The following is a 25,837-nucleotide window of genomic DNA, read 5'->3' as shown; positions in this document are numbered from 1 at the left end:
TCTGACCCTGCCAGATGTACACTAATACGCAAATGCAGTAAGGGTATGTCAAGTGATTAGAAGCGATAATCGATGCTTAAAGTGAATTGAAGAGTAGTAGTAGCACTAGTAGTAGTAGTACTAGTAATAATTTGTAGTAGTAGTAGTAGTAGTGGTAGCGGTGGTAGTTGAAGTAATAGGAAGTGAATCAGATGTCAAAGGCGAATCAAAAGTGAATTAATACCTTGACGACCAAGCCTCAGCCCTTAGAAGCGGTGGTGATGTCTACGTGACTGAGAGAGAGCAAGCAAAGGAAGTAGCAACGCAATGAAATGAGAACACCAAAATAATTTAATGTGCGTTGAGAAAGCATATGCTTTCGCCTTTTGCTCTCCTTGCGATTGCTGAATTGCTGCATTTTCAATCACCAGCAACCTAGCTGCACTTGCCATCTCTATCTGAACACGAGGTGCGTTTTTGATGTCGTAGCAGACGACAAAATAGCGACAAACCGCGCAGGTGGCGCTCGCGTCGCTATATAACAACAAGATGGCCGCCCGTCAGTAAATAATTCGACAATTTTTGATTCCCACGAAAGAGCGTTCCGCGTTCGCGGCGGCTTTCAAAATCGCGGTGGATGTTATCTCGTGGAGCTGTCTGACGTAAGTTCCTGCTCTCCCGCCCTCGTGATTGTCACCGCGAGTGGAAAGGGCGTTTTGTTGACAACTCACTCGGAGTGTCGCGGCCGCCCGGATTTTTGAGCGAACGTCGTGCTCACAGCTGCTTTTACTCGTCGTGGCCGTCAATGGATGCAGGAGAATTATGAGCGATGAACAGCCTTCGTCGGGGACATCTGGTTAGTTAGCCTTGCGCATTATCCGAGACTTTTGGCGCCTCAACTTCGTTGACACGTCTAGCACTCCCAGCTAAAAACGGGTTGCCGCCGTTGCGATCCTCCCCCACGTGGGTGTATATTTTTGTTTAGAGGTTAAACGTTGGCCGAGGTGGCGGGTCTCCCGCTGCTCTCCAAATAATACCGAGCCGATGTGGAAGAACGCGGCGTGGAAATTGTGTCCGCGTTCTTGCTGCTCAGCGATCGCGACGGAAGCTGCAACGCGCTCTCGACCGTCTTGGATTCGACTACCGGTTACGCAACGCTGCGTTGAATTAGAGAAAACCTTCGCAGCACGTGTCGTGTCGAAGTAGCGGTGTAGCCGCCGCCGATTGGTGCAGACTATTTTGCCTGAAGCCGCTTCGCGGGTAGTCTCACCTTTCTTCGACGGGAAATGAAGCAGCGCGGACTAAACCATCCGCGGTAAGCCTTTGGGAGTCCGAAACCGTGTGTTCTTTTGATCGAAACCTGCCCGAATCGGTGAATTGCGCCTGCCTCCTTTGATATGTGCCGCGCTTCAAGGGCGATCTCGGTGCACTTTCGTTCTCTAGAGGTCACGAGAGCGTTAATAGGCCGCTTTAATCTACACGCCTTCTATAAAGCCGAGCTCTTTAACACCGGCAAATCTGGTCTCTTAAATTCATTAATGTTGTATTCACTGTCAAGATAGGGTAGAACTGAGGATACTTCACATAATTTACTCGTTGAATGTAGGGCGTCCGCAGAAACGCTAACATTGACACGCTAAAGCTATACACGTCTTGCATAGAACATGGTGTGTTTTCCATGTGAGAACTGTGTCTCGAAATGTCATCATGGCTACAGCATTTTGGATATGCATTAATGCTTCTTCTGAATGCTGCCTTCTGACCGTTGAGTTTCAGAAAGTAATCTGCATGCTTATCATTTATGCGGCTAAAGTAGCACAACCTACCACCGTATGTTGTAGCCTTAGGGCAAAAGTGTGCAGCACTTCAGTGAAAGTTGTTAAGAGTAAGAAGCTTGAAAGACAGAAATTTGAGCTACTTGCTAGGGTTTTGTCGTAGCAAGTATTAAAGAAGTACTGACACATTAGAACACCGGTGTCGAAAGCCCTAGAAAGGGCATTGTTGTGCCTCTGAACACATTGAATATCTTTTTAATACTGCTACCTTAAGAACCCACTTTTTATTTCAATATTGAGGGGGCAGTTTCACAGTGATGTGTCAACACAGTCTGACGTAGGTCTGAGTCACTTGGGGCGAGCAACTCGGGATGTACGAGCAGCAGCTCTGTCATCTGCTGTCACTTGCACGTAAACAATGAGTGAATTGTCGACTAGCAATCTCAGGCGCATGCAGAATGCAGAGTTTGAAAACCCAACGAACTGTGTTTACTCATCATGATTATGTCCACTGCAGATGCCTGGCGATGAAAACTTTAAAATCAAACTAAAATGTTTTGCATGCGTTTCCCAGCTCCGGCGTGTGGCGAGCGTTAACAGTGCATACCAAGGAAATGAAAAATGGCCCATTTGTGATGCCTGCAAATCGTGTCAGTACTCTATTAAGTGCACAAACACCCATGCAATGAAAGGGAATGGTATTTATGGTGCATGTGTCTACTGCTGTTCAGTTCTGTTGATTTCTGGTGACATCTATTTAATATTAGTGTCACACAGGCACTTGTGATTGCGATCAGGGCCAGTCCAAATCAGCTGGTGGTACAAGGTCACCTTTAATTGTGATCAGGCCCGATTGGCATAACGATGATTGTGATCTCGTGATTTGACTGACATCTGCATCACACTTCATCCAGATTATTTTGGATTTTGCAGCAGCAGCCATTGTCGATCGCACTCAAGACATCTTGTCTGGATTAGCCCTGATTGCGATCAAATGTGCCCATGAGACACCAGTATAATACATATTCTTTACACCCACCCAGATGTGCAAAGAGCTACTTTGTGTTTTCTTGCCTTCCACTTTGCACGACAAACCGTTGAAGAACTGCTGTGCACAATTTAGTTGGTAATTTCTGATAAGGAAATTTAGAAAACCTAGTTTGTCGCAATATTGAGCATTTAAATTATGCAGTAAGAACTTGTGCATGCCCCAGCATTTATGGGATGTCCTTAAAGTAACCAGGAGTACTGCTTGGAGTAGGCATTGATGGGAACAAGCAGGGGGGGAGTGTTCTTGAGTCCATGGTCAAATTGCGGGCATTCATTTGTGTGTTTTTTTTTGTGGTACAGGAAATGTTAAACAAAGAGCCCACCGGAGATATTGCGGTGGCATTGTAGTTAACTTGGAGTCCTTCAAAATGTTCTTGGAGCAGTTCATGTTCTTGGTTACTTGGTATTCTGGGAGAGGGAACAAGTTAAAGGAGTGCTGGCACAGAAAGTTTAAATCTTGCTTTTTTTTTTCCTGTTGCAGAAAGTAGCTAATGACCCAACCTCATTTGTTTAGCATGTGACGGTTGATCATTTGGAGATTTTTTTAGAGTGCTAAGTTTAGTTTAAGGGAGCATCGAGAGGCAGGACTGTGTTGATTTTTTTTTTTTAAACAGAACTGGCCACACGATAGCACAAAACAGTGGTTGGTGTGCGTGGCGACGTGTGCACTTGAGCAATGTGTTGAGAACTGCAGCAGAGAGCGTGTGCAAGAAGCAGGCTGCCAACACAAACGCGTGACGTAGGTGGATGTTGGTTGTTTACATTTAAAGCACATTGATTTTGATGTTGTGAGGTATTTTATATTGGGCTCACCTGCATGGCACACTGTTTAAAATTGATTTTCGGTATGTTCTGGATTACATTTACCGTTCATATTTTGTAGATGGTGCGTGTGTTTCCGCAAGTATGTGAATACTCCTTTATTGGACATGCTACTCTCTCAACTATAGTCATGTGCAACTTTAGAAGTCTGTACCATTTCCTCCTCATAGCGAATACACACCAGCCTGCACGAATGGGTGCACACTCCATGTTGACGTCATGAGCCGGAGGGCCGGTGGAGAACCCACCTTTGGAGAACATTGCTGAGTGCATCAGCAGGACTATTTCTTTGGTCACGGAGGTGACCGGCTGCCGCGCTTCTGTCTGGGCGGAGTTTTTCCGGACTTCTTAAGTTGTATCCGACGGTAGACCGTTTTCATAACTGTAAAGCTAGCTTTCCTGCCGTGCAGTTTGCCTAACTCATGGTGGCTAATCGCTTACTGCAACAGCGTATTCAAGCGCAGTTTGCTTGCGCTACAAAGCAGAAAATGTAGACTCGGCTCTCTTGATGTGAACATGCGTAATAGACAAGCCCCAGCGTGTGCAACTAGGACCTCGCCTCCACTTGAAGCACGACAAGTGCCACATTAGTTGGGTGAATATGAAGCGCAGGGTAGTGCACTTGCAGATTATGAAAAGGGTCTGTAGACTTGTTGGCTATCCTTGTTTATACTGTTGACTGATGATTCACCCCTGCTTTCCTCTCACACTGTGAAGCAGGTGCCAATGGCCAGGAGGCGTACGGTGCAGGTGACCGGATCCCTCAGCTCGGTCGGGGTGGTGCGCGATCTAGCCCCCTGCCAGTTGCACAACACCATCCACTGCCTGGTGTGCAGCCGGGGCAACAGCAGCAGCCAGGGCCGCAGCCGCCGCCGGCCATGTGGTGGCCCGGCTCTCTGTTCCGCCTGATCCGGCCCCCCGTACTGGTGTTCCCACCTGTGGTGGCCGCACCCTGTGCCGTCGTGCGCCCCCCGACCAACAGCGTTGGCCCGGCCGTGGGTGGAGGGCCCCTGCCGGTCGCAACCTGGATTGCCCTAGGTGAGAGCTTGCGAGCATCTGTAGTAGTAGCACAAATGCGACTCGAGGACAAGTGCCGAGTGTCAACGGGTAGGTTTATTGAAACACATGTCTCGTGTTGAATTACAGTGGCGTAGTCGGAGCAAGTTTTTCTGCTCGTTTTGGAGCGTTTGTTCCAAAGGCAGAGTGAGGGTGAGAGTCGAGCATTCCAATGAGAGAGTGTGAGTGGATTCAGAGCAGGAGTCACTCCACAAAGCAGGAAAAGTTGCTCTGCCAAAATCGGCGGAGTGGACTGGAACTCTGCGTGATGCACTTCCTGTAACACATTTGCCTGCTTGGGGGCACTGCCAGTGGTCACGTGTTCTGGTGGCATTGCCGGAAGACGTGGAATTGCTTCAACTGGTCGATAACGACAAATTTGAGTCAGCTCCAGTTCCTGCACGAGCAATTTATCGGACAGCGATGCTGAAACTGCCATGTACAAGCGGGAGTTCGACAGCGCAAGGGAATAGCTACATGCAAGCTATTCTGCGCAACTTGGAACCTGAAAGATAGAACTCCACTTCCGCCTTGCTCCAAGGGCGCGCCTTATGTTCCATTCGCGGATTTGGAGGCCTTGCTGTACACCAGAGTCAAATGCTCGCACGCGGAGTCTGTCGGCTGCTTTGACTCTGCGATTGGAATTCAGCATAGGTTTCTTACAGATTTAGTGGATACATAGTGGCCTTGTGGCTATGGGTTTGATTTCTGACTACTGTGCTTTTGGTTTGATTGGAATGCAAGAACAGCCATGTACTTTGATCAGGTGCATGTTAAGTGAACCGAAGGTAATCAGGCTAAATGTGGAGTCTCCCCAATACGGTCAACCTCGTGATCAAGTTTTGGCTATGCCATATAAAACCTCAGAATAACTTTTTTTTGTAGGGGTCTGGTGCTGCGTAGCCATCTTCATTGTCTATCTTACTTTTTCTCTGTGTTTTTGCATTTTCTTTTTTATTTTTAGTTTTATTTGGGTTCTTCCAAATCCTAATTATTTGCACTTTTCTTGGCTTTCCAAAAGAGCTGGGCAGAGAGGGTACTGTTGTTTCATTGTGCCTGTGCTTAACGATGTTGCAAACCGCATGTTTCGTTTATGGAGCACACAGACTCGTAGTGCAACGACCTGTAAAGACTGGAATGTGAAGTTCGTAACAAAAGTAAATAGAAAAAGCCCCCCTCAATGCTCTGCGACCTTTTGAGGGTAACAGCCTGGTATTTTAAAGAGTCTGCATGATTCTTCCTTTTGGCCAATCGCATTCTTGTACTACTGTCAAACACGGTTATATTGAATGTGCAACAAAATGCCTACTGGTTTGACACAGTGCATAATTTGATGTAAACATTGCGAGTACTTGGATGACATAACGCGCATAGCATTTGTGACAGCTTTTTTATTAACAAAATTGACTTATTTAGCTTTTTGTGGAACCATATAGTCTTGAATGAACGAAAGAAGGAGAATTGATCAAGGGTTCCCTTTCTTTGCTAGACACAGCCTATTGAAACCAATGGATAGTGAAGCCCAGAAGGGTCTAGAGGACATTATTTGCACTCTTTAGCTGTAGTGTAGTAATTGTAATCTAAATGTAAATAAATTAAATTGGATGAAATGACAACTTGCTGCCAGTAGGGACTGAACCTACAACCTTCATCTTGAACATGCAGTAGACTCTTGTTAAACGTAACCTAAAGGGACCAGGAAATTGTGTTCCATTTAACAGGAGTTCCATTTATCGAGAGATGAACAGAATTCAAGTACAACACCAATTATATTAGTCAGTTGTTCCATTTAAGCAGCATTTCCATTTCAGAGATTGCCGTTTACTGGGAGTCTACTGTAGTACTATTGAATTACTTATTGTTGTGCGACAGAAAGATGCCCTGAAGGGTACAGCTGTGTTTAGAGCACAACAGCGTGCGTCATCGACCTGCAAAACTGCCTGCTCTCATTGAGTGGCACTGACCAATCCTGAATTTCTGGCTGCAGGCAGGGCCCGAATGCTGCACGCCAACAGCCAGGCGTCCGGTGCCATGGCTGCCCAGCCGGACGTCTTGCTGGATGCCGGCCACTTGCCACTGCCCTGCAGCAGGCGCAGGCCAGGTTCGCCGGAGGTCAGTGACCTTGCCGACCGTTCCTCCGTGGCCAAGCCGAAGAGGCGCTTCTCGGAGCAACCGCAACCCCAGGCGGTAATCGACATCACTGACGATGTGCTCAACGACGGCAGCATGGACGGCGGTGTCGACCCCGGCAGCGCACCATCTCCTGTGGCTGCATACGACCCGGTCCTTGCTGCCGGTAAGTTGCTGTTAGGTCTCGACCTCAACCCACAACCTTAGAACCCACAGATTTGAAGGTTGTGGGTTCAGATCTCATTGAAAGAAAGAGGCATTTTTCGTCACTTTAATTCATTTCAAGTTATGGGAGAATTACTGCACTACAGTTAAAGACGACAATTGATGTCCCCAATGCTCTCCTTGGTGTAATTGTCTGTTGGATTCGTTTGGTTCTGTCTAACAAACAGATGAGCCTCTTGACAAAATTCCCCTTCTTTCATTGCCGTTCCCAAGATAACTTCTAAATTTGAAACAAATGTGGACTGGTCATGCCATCTGTTCAGCGGTTTGTTTAGCTAGAATCTTTTGGTTGGTTTCATTTTTGTATGACCGATGGCGTGACAAAGCTGATTGACTGTCGGTAATGCTCATGTCCCACTCTCCTGTGTTTTTTGACGACGTTTCGATAATGACGTGGAAACTCAAGAACGTCCTGTATCCTCTAATTTTGAATACTTTGATGTTGATTACAAGGTGTCTACAAATAACAGTGACAGCTATGGTGCTTGAAGAGCACTAATTATGCTTAAGAACATGTTTAAGTAGCATAAGGTACAAATGTAGTATAAATGTTGGTCTACTCCAATTCTTCAGTATGGACAAACTTCGTAAAATGTTAAGCATAATGACACCAATAAACAGCACTTGAACTTAAAGCCTACTAACGTGTTAACAGCATTTACATTTGTTGCAGTTTGGGAGAATTCCTTGTTCATAGCGTAAGCAGAGGCTTCTGAACTGCCCCGCACTGAAAGAGTAAAGAATAGGGGTTTGTGAATATTCGAAATTTCAAATATTTTTCGAATAGTGTTTGCTATTCAATTCGATTCGCACTGGAATTTTACTATTCGAACTATTCGAACAAAAACACAGTCAACGTCCGATTGAAAGTGACCCCTTCAGATTTTTAATATGCTTCACCTCGTCACACCCCCGTATTGCAGAAAAGCTGCCTTTCAAGCTCCGTTACGATCGAATTTCGCCAAAACACAGTCAACGTCCGATAGACCTCTCCCTGTTTGCAAACAGTGTGACGTCACTGGCAGTGTCCCGCCCCCAAGTACCGCCTTCGGAGTAGGTGCTGGTTGGCAAGAAAGTTCCGCCGCCGGGATCTCTCTGCATAGCAGCGCTGCGTGTGTCTGCCTTACTTCGATAGAAGTTTTTGCAAATTGCTGTTTTCTGAACTCACAGCTGTTAGAAGGAAGAGTTACTGCCTGTAATGAACGATTCTGTTAGTTCAACATATGATTTGCACGTCGTGGATGACGGCCATAAAAAAATCTTATGCTCCTCGGAAGCGAACGTTGTACATTTTCACGGCGACTGGTGTTTGGAGAAATATTAGCATGGCATGAATTTCCGTAGCGAAATCTGCACTGCAGTTTTAAGGGGGGACACGGGTCTTTGGGACGAAAAAATCGCGAAAAAATCGAGTTTTGGAAAATGGCATTTTCGAAATCTAGAGGTCTTATTACACGACTACACAAAGTTTCTCAGCTCTTGCATTAATATTTTAGCCGTAGCATAACTCTATTTCAACAATACTGGCAGAATTGCAGCCGAAGTTATTGCTAAAAAGGCCCTTTTTTCGCAAAACGCAGCGGCCGTTTCACGCGTCGTAGCGTGGCTATCTTGGTCTCGTTTGAAAGAGCTATTTTTCTTCTTCATTTTCCCGCCAACTCCTGTTCTATGCTGCCATTGGCTTTCTCAAAAAAGCGCGCGAAAAAAGAGTCCCAGCGCAAGCCCTCATTCGTTGCCCAGCGCACGTGACCTGAGTTCGGCATACGATTGGCGGAATTCCTTTCTTGTCGTCTGCACAGCGCTCATCCGCGCTGTCGGCCATGCGCCATGTTTTCAGTGTGTGACCAACGCCGGTGTGGCTGAAGTGTAGAACGATGGCTCGGAAGAAGTCGCACACGAAAAAAGCATTTGGGGCGAAGAAAGTGCGACGCGCACTTATAGAGAACATCAGGAAGAGGAGTGTAACGCAGCCGAACGTTGAAAGCGTCGTGGCCGCCGCCTCTGCTGATGCCGCCGATGCGGACCTAGGCCTAACAAGCCCGTCGTCGTGCGGAGGTGCCGACGGTCGCGTGCGTTGCGATACGAAGTTTCTGCAGCCCGCAGAATTGGAAGAGGGCAGAAAAAGAGCTCAAGATAAACTGCTGCAGCTGTCGTCCACCCCCACGACGGAAAGGAAACGGGATCTGCTGACCGACAACGCCGATGCTGCATGTGAAACGCCTGACGCGAGTGTGTTTACAATTGTAAGCTTAGATTTGGTGAACACTCTGCTTGTGCATGCGAAATGTAAATTATGCAGTGCTGGTGACCTAGAAATCGTCAGAGACGATCGTGAATACGGCCTCGCCGTCAAGCTGCGTCTCGTGTGCACGAACTGCAGTGACGTGACGTGGACTTGGAGCTCGCCGCGCGTCCGTGGTGAACCGAAGGCAAACCCGTTCTGTGTGAATGTTCTCGCGGCTCGCACCATGCAAGCTACAGGAAACCGACAAACAGCTTTTAATGATATATTCTCGCTGATGAACATTAGCCGTCGCGGCCTCCACACAAAGACGTGGCAAAGCTACCTCAAAGGTAATCGTATGGCTGAAAAAGATCAGCGGCGCCTGGAAGCTTCAACTCGAAAGCGTGCATCAGCAGAAAATATGCACCGAGCCCTGAAAAAACGCCACACAGGCAACAATGTGCAGACAGACTATGTGCCAGGGGGCTACTGATCATTTACAACTGGTAAATTGTAAATATTTTATGATATTCTGGAATAAATTGAGCTGTTTACGTTTTTCGCGATTTTCTCAGAACAAGCTTTTTACTCCTTTTTCTTGTTTGGTACAGTGATATCTAAATTCCTAGGACAGCTACAGCTGTAATTTTTTTTATATGTGATGCTGAATGCCTAAGGCCTGAACTTCTGCAAGCAGATTATTTGTTTTCTCTCTCTATAATTTTTTATTTGCTTTTGTTCAAGTTCATTAGTGGCTGTGACATAAACATCTAAGCTTTGATGAGCTCCTAAATTGCTAATTGTTGTTGGATGTGAAAACTGCTTGCAGCAGTTCAATCCTTATGTATTCTACTTTGCATTCATGCACTAAATTTAACTTTCTGCTCAGTAGATTTTTATCTATTGTCTCACCAATTATTAGTAATTAATATCTAATTATTTCGGTAACTAATTGAGTCACAGAAAAAATCACTGCATTTTTGAAATCAGCACAACAAAATACATATACCTGTGCTTTTAAATTGAATTTGGTTCATAAATAAAAAAAATAGCTCCAGGTACCGTGTACCCCCTTAAACGATGTACAGCATTGGCGGTTCTGTGCGCGAGGTCACGGATTAGATTCTCACTCACGGCGCAAAATTCTGATCAGAGATGAATCAAAGAAAAAAAAAAACGAAGCAAACACGCATTAGCCTGCGTTAGGTTAAAAAATGCCCCAGAAAATTAAAGCGAAGTTTTCCCCTACCGCGTTCCTCATAATCCACTGAGCAGTTTAGAGATGTTGAACACAATAATTTAATTATAAATATTCTCTTGCGCGGTTACGTCGCTGTATCTGACGCCTTCAACGTGTTTCCATACTTGCTCCTCTCCTTTAGACTTGGTACACAAACTCGGAATGTCACTTCATAAATATCGAGCCGTAAAGGTAAGCTAACTAGAATATGACAAACAAGAATCTCCACTGCTTCCATTATGACGTATATCTCCAATAAAAGGCGATACGCGTATGGTTCTGGATATTCGCCATGGTAAACCGTACGTGCATGTTCCGCAATGCTAAAACACGCTGGTAGCTCATGCGTAGTCTCACCTTTCAGTCCGGACATCATGCACTTTCTTTTTTTTTTGTGCACGCAGCACAAACACTGAGATGTACGCACTCGCAGATCATCGCGTCAAATAAAATGTCCAATCCTGATGTTCCGTCGACAACCGGTCACTGCAAATTGCCCTGTTAGATACAACGCGTGCCGATGTTTTCGCAAACAAGATGCATCGTTATTCACACAACACACACCACACACAATATTGTCAGTTTCAACGTCCGCAAATGTGAACCGATATCGTCGCTGCCTTTCAACGCACACTACACGCCACAGTAAACACGGCACATTTTCGAAGACGATGCCGCTGTTCCTCGCACAAACCACCATGTGGGTTCACTTCTCCAAGTTAAACAGCCAGCAGCGTGGCAAATTTTTCGTCACGCAGTCCACGACTCATTTATATGTTCTTTGACACATACCACAAATAATCTTGGAACCGAAACATTCAGAAAAAGGTTCCAAAGAAAAAAAAAACGTGCGCCAAACACCGTGCGACTGTACCACGCTGAGCCGGCAGCGGGAATGTTTTGCCAACCACCCGCGGTTGCACGTGCGTCGAGAGGTCACGTGACCTGACGTCACGGGGAGTGAGTGACGTAGGCTGGTAAAGGTCTATTGGAAGTGGTCCCTAGATTTTCAATATGCTTCACCTCATCACACCCCGGTATTGCGGCAAAGCTGCCTTTCAAGCTCTGCTACGGTCGCAAATGTACTAACTCAAGAAAACGCTGGTTCCAACATGGAGATGAAAGATGTGGCAGAAGTGAGGGCTCAATTAATGCCGTTTTGGACCTGAAATTTGGGAAGGAAGTCCGAAAAATCGGACACCGAAGCTTTTTAGCATCCAAAATTTCAGATGTTCTTATGCGTCGACGTCTACGAGGCAGATTTGGAACTCCGGACTTGAAGGGAGCACACCCTTGTCTGCCACACCAGTTGGCCTTTCACAGAAGTTGGAAGAGGAGGAGAGGCTGAGGAAATGGCATCTCTGCCTATCACATGTAAAGTGTTGGCGGCAAGACTTTGGCTGCACGAAATCATGTACATAAATAGAATTCGGCCTCTACATTGCCTCATTCTTGATAAGACAACTATGAAACACCACCCCGCCAGTGCTTCATCAACTTAGCGAAAAGAAACACTTTCATGTTGCTATCTCATAAGAATATGCTTAGGAATCCTCTCTAACTTTTTTTTCTGCAATTTCACTTCGAAGTATTCAAAAAATATTCTAGAAATATTCCAGAAATATTAGAAAAATATTCTATTCGATTCGCACTCACACTTCAATATTCGAATTCGCTTCGCACCCAAAATTTTGCTATTCGCACAGCTCTAGTAAAAAACCCACTGGAAGGTGGTGGTATTAACATGGTTTGTTCGCACTGCCACGAACTGGACGACCTGACACGGGAAAAAGACACACACAGGGTGAAGCACATACTAACAACTTTTTCGGGCACAGAAGTGTTGAAGCGAGCAGCCGAACAAACAGAAGGAGAAATAATCGAGGCTTATTTTATTCACACAAGGGAAGGTTGCATTAGCGCACCTTCTATAATCCTATCTCAAAAAGAAAGAGGTTTCTTGAAAACAGGTATGATAACTCAGATATGATGCCTTGCATGTGGTTGACGTGGACGGTGACGCTTTCACTTTGCACAACGTGTGGTTTTTCGCTTGGCTTACTTTCTTTTCTTTTTTCTGGGTTGTACATAGGGAAGCGTGTGGCACAGCAATAAACAGTTGTCAGTACACGCTTCGCCCTGTGCGTGTCTTTTTCCCATGTCAAGTCGTCGAGTTCCTGGTAGTGCGAACACGCCAGTTATTCGCACCAACTAGCCCTCGTAGCAGCTTTATTTGCAGGTATTAACATATTCACTGTGATGCGGGTGTGTTACAGAATGTGAGAAGGGCTAGGGTGCCCACCTGAACCACTAAAGTATCGCAGGTGCGGGTGTGTTGCAACAGGTGTGCTCCCTGTGCAGCTGTGTGGGGTTTTTATGTGCTGAGACCTCTGCTACAAAAAAAAAAAAGTAAAAATTCTTTTAGCTCCCAGTTTGATACCTCGTGGTGCCATCTTTCTGTACCTCGAGGAAGTCTGAACTCAAGGTGGCGCAATCACTTGTCACCAAATGTAGGGCCATAACGCACGAGAATAGGGAACCTTCAAAAGTACTGCTGTAGAGATTGTGTCAACCAGGGTCGAGCTAGTCTCAAACATTTCAATTTTATTCACTAAACTCAAGTGCATTGCATTGTCCGTTTAGGTCTGGGCTCTCAGACTCGCCGCAGCTGGCGGGCCACAGTCACCATATTTAATCCCGCAAGGGCGGGGACAGTGAAGAAGGTGGAGGGAGGGGAGAGGTGTTTAACAGAATTTCAGCTGATGTTGCCATTCAAAAGAAGGCCTTTCCCATATCTCATATACGGGTCATTTCCGAAGGGTATTTGGCATCAAGATTCGACAAATATATTGATACTGATCTTTAGAATGACTGAAATCTGGACGCAGATTCTGAAGTACAGAGCTTTTGTTCCACGGTTGTGTTTAAACATGTGACCACGTGGGGTGCTTAATGAAAAGACTGCTTGGGGCCAGCTGCGTCTGTGTATCTCATGAACATAGTTGCTAAGAAAAAAAATATAGGACGAAGACACTCGTATGCTGCCCGGGCCGCTAGCGAAAGGGTTACGGGCTGAGTGTTTGAGACCCATGGTTTAAGTGCTATTTGAATGCTGCTAACCCGAATATCAATTATTAAATCTGCAGCTTTGCTAAGATGTCTCCGATAGCATATGCCATATTTTCTCGCATATAACCCGCACCCTCAACAACGAACCATGGAAAAAAATTTAGAAAAAGGATCCCTGCATATTGCTGTGAATCTTGCTTGCTTGCATAGCTGTGAAACACTGTCGCAATTCTACCTTGTACGTTGGAATTTGCATTTCTCATCGCGACTTGAGCTTCGAGTTTTCTCTATTTCTTGTGCGGGTTATACATGAGAAAATACTTGTGCACATACCACTTGTTTATAACCAATTTAGCCAAAGCAAATTTTGTTGTAGTTCGCCTTTTCTTAAGAGCTGCGTTGCATTGTAGCAACCACCCAGGGCTGGGCAAAGATACTTTAAAATTGTATCGCGATACGATACAAGATACTCAGGCAAGAAGTATTGGAGATACAGATACAAGATACTGCTGCAATAATTGTATCCGATACGATACTCGGCAATTGTATCTTAAGATACTTCGATACATCCTCAAATTCGTTGTTATAGATCCATATAATGTAGCAGCATACGCCTATGCACGAAAATGTCTGCTTGAGAATTTCTTAACTGTGACCTATTTTGTTTCATTTGAAGGAAATGTCTGTTAGTATCTCAAAAGTTTTGCCCTTCTTGCTCAAAGTACATTAGTTTCCTTCTCCAAAACAACGTATTGGAGTTTGTTTTAGCTTCTCCACAGTACAACTCTTTTCTTTATGCACTTCGCTGACAGCAGTTCTTGCTTGTCATTTTCGCAATTGAGGGAGTCGCTGCTCAGCTTGCCGACCGGCTAGCGGGGTGCCATATAATCACAATAACTTCAATAACAAGGCTTCGCACGACAGCGCAAATACCGGTGTGGACTCTTAACTTTCCCTAAAAGACAGTTTGCGCAATAACGTATATCCGGACAGGTGTAGAGCAGTTTTTTTTTTTCTTGGGGGAGGGGGGGTGAGGGGCATTGTGTATTCTAGGGGTTTCAGACCTTTTGCTAGCGGCCCGGCCCGCACAGATGATCGTCTTCGTCCCATTTGTTTTTATTTTCTTAACAAGTATGTTCGTGAGCTACACAGACATGACTGGTCTGAAGCATTCCTTTCGTGAGCAACATGTGACCATCATGTGCTGAAATATAACCGTGCAACAAAAGCTCTATATTTCAGAATCCGCGTCCAGATTTCACTCGTGTACATCGGTGTCGATGTTTCTCGCATCCTGACTGCAATTCCCCTTCAGAAATGGCCTATATATGAGATATGGGAAAGGCGTCCTGTCAAATGGCAACTTCATTTTGTTCAAACTCTCTCCGACCCCCGCTCCCACCATCTTCACTGTCCCAGACCTTGCAACTAAATTTCGCGACTGCGGCCCGCTGGCTATAAGCTGAGTTTGAGACCCCTGGCATATACGTAGGCGACTTAAACTGCAATGAATTTTCATATTCTACTTATCTGCTGATGTAAACGATTCTGTATTGATATACTCACTAACGTGCAATTTTTTATCAATTTTTCTTCAACGAGAGAACATGTGCAACACAGAAACGTCTCAGACGTATTGTATAGTTGCACAAAGCGTCGCAGGAAACCGCCGCTATTCGCGCTATTGCCGCTTATAGCTCCCATTACGCGGCGATTAGTAATACAAAAAATATTTAAGAAGGCCTAAAACAGGAAAACTTATATAAGTAAAATAGAGAGGTGGTTCTGTATCAAACGTTCACATTGAATGAGTACAGAAGCACAATACAGACGGCGCCCTTTATAGCTATGAGCATGAAGTATCGTCAACTTACCTGTTGAGACAATAGAAACTTCAGTGCCTATGAAAAATTGCCTTAAACGGCTCGTTGGGATGCTCGTGAGTAAAACGGAGCATTCAGTAAAACAACGCTTCTTAAATCCCCTTTCTGACATTTTTAACATGGCTCCTAATAATTTCCATTATTATAATGCAAACTAAATTTCGCTGTTTTCCTAAGCGGTAAGCAGAATGTTTTCTACTGTATACTCAAGGCACAACCACATAATTATATATTTGTTTTTAAAATCGACTTGGCAACGTGTAAGTGTGTAAGCAGTAGTAGAAATAAAGCAGACAGAATAATAAAGCAGAGATCTTATTTTGGGAGCGCGTTATAAAAGACATACTGCAGTGACCAGACCGGAGAAACAGTAGAGAGACCTAGGTAATCTATGGGATGCAAAATGACAGCTAAGACAGCACTTGTGCTAATAATCAAAGTTTGATTTAATAAATTCTTTGAATATATGTAACAGGAAGGAAAAAATACGGTACGCCAAGATATTTTCTCTTAGGGAAACGCTTGCTCTAAGAGATATAGCATCGGTACCAGTTGTGCTAAAGTTGTTAGAATCTTATTTGCATATAAGTTATTTCATTGCATGCAAGTCAAACTTACATTCACGAGATTCTTCAAATCGCTGATATGTAAAATCCACGAGACGCAAAGCAACCTCATTCTTGCACGCATCACATTTCGTTACGAAGCAAGACGCAAGGCAGTCTTCAGTAACGACACTGTAGCAATATCAAACTTTGCGCGATAAACGCCGCACGCATTGGAGTACGCGGCGCAGGACAGTGACTAAGAGCAAGTGTCGCGGCATTGGCGCAACTAAAAAGAAAAAAAATCGAGAAAGCAAAAGGTACGCGGGCACGGCGTACACGTCCGCGCGCTTGGCTTCCTCATATTGTGCCATCACTGGGGGACTCTGGCGGAAAAATAATATTGCATCACTGCCCTTATATTTATTCAAATGGCCTAGTGGCACCAGTACCAGCTTGAGAAGCGGAGCTTGGCCAGTGACTATTGTTTCTCACGGTTGTGTTGCGATAGAAGTATCTTGTATCTTAAGATACACGATACATTATCGAATGTATCGGAAATACAGATACAGATACTCGTTTTTCGAGACGTATCGCGATACAGATACAGGATACCCTTAGAGTATCTAAGATAGTACCTAAGATACATGTATCTTCGATACTGCCCAGCACTGCAACCACCCATCGGAATATTGTCTCATCGCAGCTGGTGGCATTTGACATATGCTGGCTGTCCCATCACCACAGTGGCAATCCACTGTGCACGGGCAGCACACCTGCTTTTATGCAAAGCTTTTATGAGTTACAGATTTTGGTGGCAGCAGCAACGGTATAGTTCACGAGAAACGCGATGCCAGCGCGTGCACAAAAATGCGGGTGTACAAAAATGAGGCCCTTGAAGTTGCACCGACCACATGCATGTTTTCAGTAGACTCTCAGTAGACGGAAATTTGTTAAACGGAACAGCTGCTTAAATGGAACAACTGCCTTTGACATTATTGGTTTCATACCTGTATTCTGCACCCCTGTTCATCTCTCGGCAAACAGAACTCCTGTTAAATGGAACGTACTTTCCCGGTCCCTTCAGCTTCCATTTAATGAGTCTCTACTGTATATGCGCCGTTTTCGAATAATTTGTGCTCTCTCGATCGTGGGCTTGTCGGCGATCAGCCGTTTTTGACGTGACAATCTGATCTCATCACTCGTCATTTCGCGTATGCATATTTCGTTGTTGCCTTTCATTGTTCCATTTCATTGTTTGATGTGTGACTGTCATTGTTTCGTGTAGCAACAGAGGTGCTGCACTGCTAAGCACGTGGGCGACGGTCCAATTCCTGGCATGGAGGAAGGAAAAAGATAGGAGGGAGCACATTGTGATAGAAAGAAAGAAAAGAAAGAAAGGAACATAGTAGGCCAGGCATGCACACTGCAAACTTCGATTGCCCCCATTTTCCCAACAAAATATTTTTGCCCACACTTCCAAGTGCCCCCCGTTGTCAAACTCTTTTTCGCTCACTTCCCCGAGACTCAAATGCCTTTTCTCTCACATTCAGTGGTCCTGTTTTTGCGTGTCAGTAAACACCAACCTAGTCTCTGTGCTCAAACTTCAAAGGCGTATTTCTTTCCCTTGCCAGACCAAATTCCCAACAGCGTTGTTCTTCGTTCCCTTCACTCCTCCGCTTTTCAGCAAACGTGCGTCAGCGCGTGCGGAAGAGTCGGTACTGGGTGCCCACCGATCTGGGCCGGGTGCACGGCGGAAGCGGTGGCTCGGGCGGTGGCCTGGAGTTCACGGTGATGTCGTACAATGTTCTGGCCCAAGGTCTTCTGGAGGACAACCCCTACCTGTACCAGCACTGCCACGAGGATGTGCTCCAGTGGCCCCTACGCCGACAGAACCTCCTCGCCGAACTCAGGGAGGTCAACGCTGACGTGAGTGTGCGGGGAGTGGTCAGGTACACGCCTGTCGACTCGTCGGAATTTTTCCCACAGAGTTTACAAATTTGGGCTCATTCTACGATTTCACTGACGCTGTGCCGAGTACTCAAAGAAATATCTGTAAAAGAGTTTTACTCGTTGTTCTAGGGCCATACCCCTGGAAGTATTTTCATGGTGAAAGGAAATTGGAGGGGTACTGGCTTTGAGCAAGTTGAAACCAATGTCACTGCAATTTAAAAGCAGTGTCTTCCTTGTTAGGACTAGCTATCTTAGGTTTGCTGCGTCGAAAAGTAAACCATTGCTAAGGAACTTTAAATTGTTCAATATTCCAGTAAATGTGATGGCGTTTGTGCGACACCAGGATACTAGCCACTGGTAGTGACATATGATGACGCTTCGTATAAACTCAATGCCTCATAAGTGCGTTTTCTTGCCAGTGTTGTTTTTGGAAAATGCAACAGTAAAGGGGCCCTGCAACCCTTTTTGAACGTGGTCAGAAAATGCTGCCAATCTGTAGTCGAGGCTCCCGTGAGCTTGTGAGCGCAAACATCATAGCGCAGCACTCGGCAGGGAATTTACAATGAATGTGCAAAGTCAGCAAGAAATCGCTTACTCTTCTCTCGACAAGGGATGCCATATACCCAAATCAACTGCATCACATACCCAAAGGACACGGCCATTGGCTGATTTGAACATAGGGAGCTTCTTAGTTATCGTGGCTGCGACATGCCCACGCCGCAGCATGTTGTGGAGTGGTCAGATGAGCTGCGTGCAATGTGTATATTTTGGCCGTGCATGCGCTCTGAGAAAACAAGAAAAAAAGTGCTCCCTTTACACCCCCCCCCCTTTCCTGCGTAGATTTCAGCGCGCTCATTGGCACGAAAGGAGAGAGAAAGCTCTTAGGGCATGCAACAAATACCTGTGACTCTGCTCGTACTTGACGGATTCTAAAATTTTCTGCGGCAGTCAATTCGTGAGGCAATAAACTCAAATAGTGAGCTCATTTCATGATTACTTGGAAAAATGTTGCAGGGCTCGTTTAAGAAGAGCATCATGTTTGCATTATACTGCTGTGGAAACCAATGCAGTGTCTCATGCGGATGTAAAAGCACAAGTCCTTTTGGTTTTCCTGTTAGTGACGTGTGCAGTGTCACATGGCTTCACACATGCGACGCTACATTGGTTTCGGCAGGCGAAACACATATGCACTCACCCCTATCTTTAGAGGGAATCGCCAGATGGTTCATAGCTTTGTACATGTTGTGCTTTTGACGCAAAAGTTTGCGTTGAAGCCATAGACAGCACAAAAGTCATTTCACTGGCTGCAGTGGTGGCGTTTCCTAAAGGAGTTAGTTGCTAGCCTTACTTTGTATAACATGCCATTCTGTTGCTATCACATTAACTGCTTCGATCTTGCAGCGAAACTGTGAGTGTCTTTGCGTTATTGTATTTTCTCTTCATCTCGAAAAAGTTTGCGTAAAGTTTAACCCACATAATAAATCTTCCTCCCAGCTTTGCTTCAGTCTTCCGGAAAAAAGAAAAGTGCTTTCATTACGCGAGTAAATGCGGCAGTTTCTCATTTGCAGTCCCAGAAACTATAGTCTGAAAGTACAACTTACGAAGGCAGGAGAGCCCAGACGACCGAAGCGTGACAGCCCATGCATGAGCCAGACGGCGGAGTCTCCTGCTTTCCGGTTGATGACATCACTCTAGAGTGTGCGCTCCTAGGTGCAGGCTCATATCTGCCTTCGAGGAGGAAATGCCGCTGTACCCAACTATAGTTGTGAAGTGAACGCTGCAATGAGAACTGTGTCAAAAGGCTGACTTCTCTGCACCACTCTGTTGCCTCGGGTTGAGCTCATTGCAGTCTGCAGTGTCAAAAAGAAGAAACAGAGTTTCACTATTTTTGGACCTTGATAATGCGTTCAATGCAAGTTCCTTGTTTCTGTTTTTGTTAAAAGAAATGTTGCGCTATGTTTGTATGGTAACACCCACACTACAGTTGGTTCCATCGCCAGAGGAGAGTAGTACTGTTGAGCATGTGTTTGCTTCCCATTAGTAACAGATCTGATCCCTGTACGTTCATACTGGAACAGTGCGTGCTGACTGGCTCCCATTCTTTTTCTGGAAATCAGTGCTACGAAAGCAGCATGCGGGACCGCAAGGCCCGGGGCTTTCACGTTGGGCTCTCGGGGGTCGGCCGGTCTGTGGCCTGGGACTGCGGCATCGCACAGATAATCTGACTTGCCCTCTTCACTGATTGTCCTCCCCCATGCTCCAGATTCTCTGCCTCCAAGAACTCCAGCAAGACCATTACGAGACCGACTTCAAGCCCGAGCTGGAGAAAATGGGTCAGCGAAGCTTCCTCTCTCTGCTTAGTAGTACTTTATAGGTCACTATAGAAGGGGAATTTTAAGGGCTCATTTTTCTTTGTTAGACACAATATTAATGAGAACTAACAGGCAATAATGCCAAGGAAAGTATAGGGGATGTTGTTTGTGGTAATTGTGACATAAATGTGAAGAAATTAAAGTGGACGAAAAGATAACGTGCCGCCTGCAGGGACCGAACCTGCAATCTTCAAATAACGTGTCCAATGCTCTACCAATTGAGCTACGGCGGTGGTCATCTCCCCGCCCACTTCATTGGGCATATCTGTGCATTTCAACCTGGGAGTGTTAGCCAGCGCCGTTCATAGCCATGGCAGGGATCCACACTCGCCACCATGGCTACAATCAGCGCTGCAGAAAAAGTGTGTTAGATTAAAGGTGTGCATTTGAATAGGGTAAAGGTTGTAATCATTCGTTTCAAAATCAGCCTAAGCTAGGTGAAAAAAACTGCGTCATTTGGTTAACCAGTCATGAGAACTAGTATGGTTTATCTGTACCATCAGGTGCCATTTATCAGTAGCAATACGGTAGAACCCCGCTGTTACGTTCCTCACTGCTGCGTTTTCCCGGCTGTTACGTCGTTTTCCGCCGGTCCCGGCATAGCTCCCATAGGATACAATGTATTGGGAACCCCGCTGTTACGTCGTAACTGTCGGACCGTTCCCGTATGATACGTCGCGAAGTGCGCTCGGAGCCGACCGAGTGACTACCGAAGAGAGCGGCCATGGTGCATTTTCACGCAGCTTGGCCTGGTTTGCCCGTAATATTAGCCGCATGAGAGGCGCAAGCAACAGGATCTTTCAATTGATGCAAAAAAAAGCATGGCCTTCGAGATTCGTATTGTAAACATGGCGTGTATGACGTAACTGCTCGCGAAAGCAAGGCCTTCGAGATTGGCATTTACTATTGACAAAAGCATAGCCTTTGAGATTTGTATTGCATAGACATGGCGTCTATGACGTAATTGCTTGCGAAAGCAAGGCCTTCGAGATTGGCATTCTCTTCTGCCATCGCGTTGGCGTAGACTCATCATCATCGTTATTTGTCGGAGGACGGGAGGAGTTCGAGCTGGTTGGAGCTCGCACGGTCGTGCGCGCGGTTCGCGGTCGGACTCGCCGCGCTGGTCGTGATTGCGTATGCTTAGTTCTTTCATGCCTACAGCTGTTGGTGTTAAAAAGATCACATACGTTGATTACATTTCTGTGGATGAGGCCGTCCCCAGCTCCGTGTTTCTATCCATGGACTAGATCGCGGCTGTGTGCGCCAATTTTTGTGCTGCTCGTAAACATTGAAATAAAATTGTGTACCACTAAATATTTTGTCGTTTTTCCTGTTTTTCGGCTCTTACGTTTCCCGTCTCTTACGTTTATTTCCTACGGTCCCTTCAAAAACGTATCAGCGGGGTTCTACTGTACACACAAAGCTTCTCTGCATGCTTTTGTACACTTTAGCTATCTGGGTGTGTGCTTATGATCGAGGGGAGCTCAACTGTCCACTTCGTTGTGCATAAGCTTTCGTATGCTTGATGCATCGTCCTTGTACCATGTGTCCTCGCTAACTTTGTGTACGCTGTGACTTTAGCGCAGTTTAACAATTAGGTATGCCTCATCTTCTTCTCATTCAGGTTACGGCTGTCTGTACAAGCAGCGCACTGGTGACAAGCGAGACGGCTGCGGCATCTTCTTCCGCAAGTCCGTCTTTGAGCTGGACTGCTTCGAGCCGATTGAGTATGCCCGCTCTGACGTGACGGTCCTCGACCGCGACAACGTTGCTCTCATCGCCATGTTGAAGCCAGCCGCCGGCAGTGACAAGTTCGGCGCGGATTTTCGGCTGTGCGTGTCGACGACACACCTGCTCTTCAACCCTCGCCGCGGAGACATCAAGCTCGCCCAGCTGTGCCTCCTGCTCGCTGAGATCGACCGGCTGGCTTTCCGCGGAGACTCGCCAGATGGCACACCACTGTACTTTCCCATCCTGCTGTGCGGAGACATGAACAGCGAGCCGCACTCACCCCTCTACACTTTCCTCACCCGCGGAAGCCTATGCTACGAGGGGCTCCTCTCCGGCGACGTTTCTGGGCAGAGCGACGGCGCGAACCGCGGAAGATACGTTCCCCTCGACAGCAGCCTCCGTCAGCTGAACATCTCTGGTTCGTCCCGGTACCTGCCTGCACTGGTTAAGGAACCTGCATCTCAAGATGTCAACGCTCCGGCCGATTCAACGCAGCGAGTCATAGAGTCGAACGACGCTCTCAACCTTGCGCAGCACAAATCTGCAATAAGTGGCACTACTGCCAAAGAAGAGTCGACGAGCGGTTCTCCGAGAAAGGACTCGCCATCAAAATCGGCCACAAACAGTCCCACTAAGGACTCGCAAGCGGAAAGCTCCCCCGCTAAAGACGCAGCGTCGGCGACGAATGCTTCCAACGCGAACGGCTCGACGCCGGTCAAGGAAAGCCGCCAGCGCGTCGTGAGGCACTTTCTGAATCTGATCTCCGCCTACAAGCACAACGTCAAGGGCGCCAACGCCGAGGTGACGACGCACCACCAGCGTGCAAGTTGCACCGTCGACTACATCTTTTACTCGGTGAAAAGAAAGGACACGATGTTTAGGGAGGGCCAAGTGAAACACACCTGCGTGATTGAGGGACCTCTACGGTTGCTGGCAACATACCGCTTGATGTCGCAAAGCCAACTCGTGGCTGTTGGCGGGCTGCCCAACGAGGTGCAGTCGTCGGACCACCTTCCCCTGATCGCCAAGTTTCTGCTTAGACCGCCAAGCTAGTGTTGACGACAGCCGAAGATCATTACGGCGCTATCATTGGACTTCAGTCAGTGTAAATAACGTTGCTTTTAAAGTGGAAGCGATGACATTTTTCATTTTTCAGGCACCACCGAAGCAGCGAGTGAGGTGCTGTAGTCATCAATAACGTGTGCTGCAACCGAGAGGCATTACTTTTTTCTCCTGCCAAACGCTCTGTTGTTGTTTTGGACACGTGTCCAGCGCATCATTTTACTGTAGTTTTTAGGAGATGCTGCCCGTCCTCAATGCCCGCTACGGAGCAGTTGAATCTTTACCGGTTTTAATGTGAATTCCCATACAAATGTCTCAGTACTTATGCCTAATTGATATTGATAACGGAAAAATATTCGAAATGGGAAATTCTCGTTAGATTTGCTATCCGCGTACCTTGAAGCCCGAGCAATCGTTAAATTTTTCCTCATCTTTTCGAAGCCCGTGAGAACTTTTCTGCTGAAATGAGAGCCGAATTATTTTTCCGTGAATAAATGTTGCATTCAAGTATTTAGCCTACCCTTCTGGCTGCTGTGTCTTGGTAAACAATGCCAGTTTCATGCTGTTCCTTTGAACTGCATAAAAGAATTGGCAGCAAGGCCTGTTGTCCAAGCTCCTGCCATAAAATATATATTTATGTATGTGTGTGTGTGTGCGCGCTTTGTGGTTAAAAGATTTGAAGCCACAGTAAACTGGCTGACCATTATTAGCACTTGGGCAAGGTTGGCAGTCTAATTAGATTGCATTGCCTCTATGCTTGCTGCCTCAGTTTTGGTGAATTAAAACACCGATAAGCTGGTGATTTCAGGTACATTGAGGTGACAATTTCAATCGCTGGAGGCTTTCACGACTGCCAGGTCAGTCATTTTGTCATAATGCAATTGGTCACGGTCAAATGACCATCGGGACTTTCTATGGGCTGTGTAGGCTAGATTAGGCCTAACATTGCCATATTGGTATGGACTGTACAGCAGTACTAATTGCCACGTATGACTTCCTCGTGCGCATTGCAGCTGGAGTGACAGTTCGGTTTGTAGCGGTCCACCAGCAGTGGTATGGACGGCAGTGACATTTCAGAGCTGTCATAACAAAGCTAAGCATTCGAGCATTAGTTTTGTTTGCTGCTTGAAGTGGGAGACTCGAAGATACCGCTAGAGTTTAGAAGGTGTACTTGCATAGCCAAGACGGCAACTGCGTGCTGGTGCTACTCAATAATTTGGATCCTTACAGAAAAAAAAAAAAATATTAAAAGGTAGCCCTCAGTCTGAGGGTCAACTCTGATGCCACTATTCAAGTAAATTCATAGATAGTAGAAATACAAACACATTAGAGGTAACGAAAGCACACATTCTTCGTTTTTACTGGTATGCCTAATGTTGGCGTGATTTTGGCTTGCGCACTTAGTCTGTGGCATAAACAATCTTTTACAACTGTGTAATTATTGATACAAAATTGTGCTCTCGAGTTATCGCTTGTGGAAGCTGCTCCACTTCACCGATTCAAATGAAATTCATTACATCTGAGAGGAAGATGGATTGTGTGCGAAGCAGAATTTTAATTTAGGCTCTGGAACTTTTTTTTTTTTTTCAGCAATTGTTAAGCTTAAAAGAGAAGCGTGAGCTTAACGAATTTTTACCTGGCACCACAAATGCATGTACTTGTTTGTAAACTTTGTCCGTATGTTGGAGTGTGTGGATAGGTTACATGTATTTCTTTTTGGTGATTACAATGCTTATTGAAAAGTACTACTCGCATTTTAGTGGTACATTTCTGAGAGGTGTCTCAATGCAATAAAAAGGGTCCACTTCATGTTTATTATTTGGTGCAGTCTGCAGAATTGGAATATTGCTTCTTCATTACAGAGTTTATTAAACCTGTAAACTGAATAAATTCATGCATTGAATTTGGTAATTTAAATTGCGTATTATATAGAAATGATGGCCTATGTAAAAATGCTTGCTGCAGTCACTAGGTGTGAACTTTTTCTTTAAGTGTAACAAAAAAAGGCGTGAAATTAGGTCTATGGTTGCAAAAAAAAAAAAAAAAAAGGATTCATTATTCTCATGCATTAATATATTGCATAGGAGCCCCCGAGCTAAGACTGCAAGAACTGCAGTTAGTTTCGTTTCATGTGAATACTCTCCCAGCAATCCTCAGAGGAACTGCACAGCCTAACATTCTTTTTTTGCCCTAAAATTTGGTAACTGTAGCCAAGTGTGATATTCCTGTGGCTTTTTGCTATGCTCACACGGAATCGCAGGAGGATTGAAAATGCAATGCCTGTGGGCGACTGAAGTATTCGTAGCTCGACGAGGAACTACAATGTCACCGTAAAATCATTGCACTGGCACGAGCAACGCTAGAACAAGAGCCTTCGCTGGCTTCACTGCAGCGCACGTCGGAGAACTGCGAGCGGTTGCGAAACTTTTGGTGGTTTGGTTTCAAGCGACTACATTCCACGTCGTCGAGTGACTGTACACACTTGAATGGGTTTAAGGTAGGGTAAGTATACTAGCGACTAGCTCTGCTACCGTGCGCTAGACAACACTTTTGGGCTTTTCGTTTTAGATATTGCGAATCGCATCCGCGCCGGTTGTGCGGGAAGAGGTTGCGGGCTCTGATTGGCTCCGAGGCGCGACTGACGTCAGGTGCTGCGCTGAAACATCGAGAGACCGCTTGCTGCTGTTACAGGTGTTACAAGTGGTTAGAACAAGGACGTCT

The 25,837-nt window shown here is 45.9% G+C and overlaps 1 protein-coding gene across 6 annotated transcripts; it reads left to right on the top strand.

The window, feature by feature from the left end:
- The first annotated feature begins 514 nt into the window (after nucleotides 1-514).
- LOC119373569 (protein angel homolog 2) lies at nucleotides 515-23,637 on the top strand. Of its 6 annotated transcripts, none has more exons than XM_037643632.1 (6): nucleotides 515-641; nucleotides 4,347-4,664; nucleotides 6,670-6,978; nucleotides 17,686-17,927; nucleotides 20,215-20,284; nucleotides 21,948-23,637. In XM_037643632.1, exons 2-6 carry the CDS (start codon nucleotides 4,505-4,507, stop codon nucleotides 23,105-23,107), a joined length of 1,941 nt encoding a protein of 646 aa, XP_037499560.1. In that variant the 5' UTR covers nucleotides 515-641; nucleotides 4,347-4,504; the 3' UTR covers nucleotides 23,108-23,637. The 6 variants fall into 6 exon arrangements, with proteins under 6 accessions (XP_037499560.1, XP_037499559.1, XP_037499557.1 ...); XM_037643631.2 differs by having other exon boundaries at nucleotides 528-641; nucleotides 4,344-4,664; XM_037643629.2 differs by lacking the exon at nucleotides 515-641 and adding an exon at nucleotides 699-835 and having other exon boundaries at nucleotides 4,344-4,664.
- The last annotated feature ends 2,200 nt before the right edge of the window (nucleotides 23,638-25,837 follow it).

This window comes from Rhipicephalus sanguineus, chromosome 11 (assembly GCF_013339695.2).
Source record: "Rhipicephalus sanguineus isolate Rsan-2018 chromosome 11, BIME_Rsan_1.4, whole genome shotgun sequence".
NCBI lineage: Eukaryota > Metazoa > Arthropoda > Arachnida > Ixodida > Ixodidae > Rhipicephalus > Rhipicephalus sanguineus.
The sequence above is the reverse complement of the archived record's forward strand: the minus strand, read 5'-3'. Positions and strand labels throughout refer to the sequence as shown.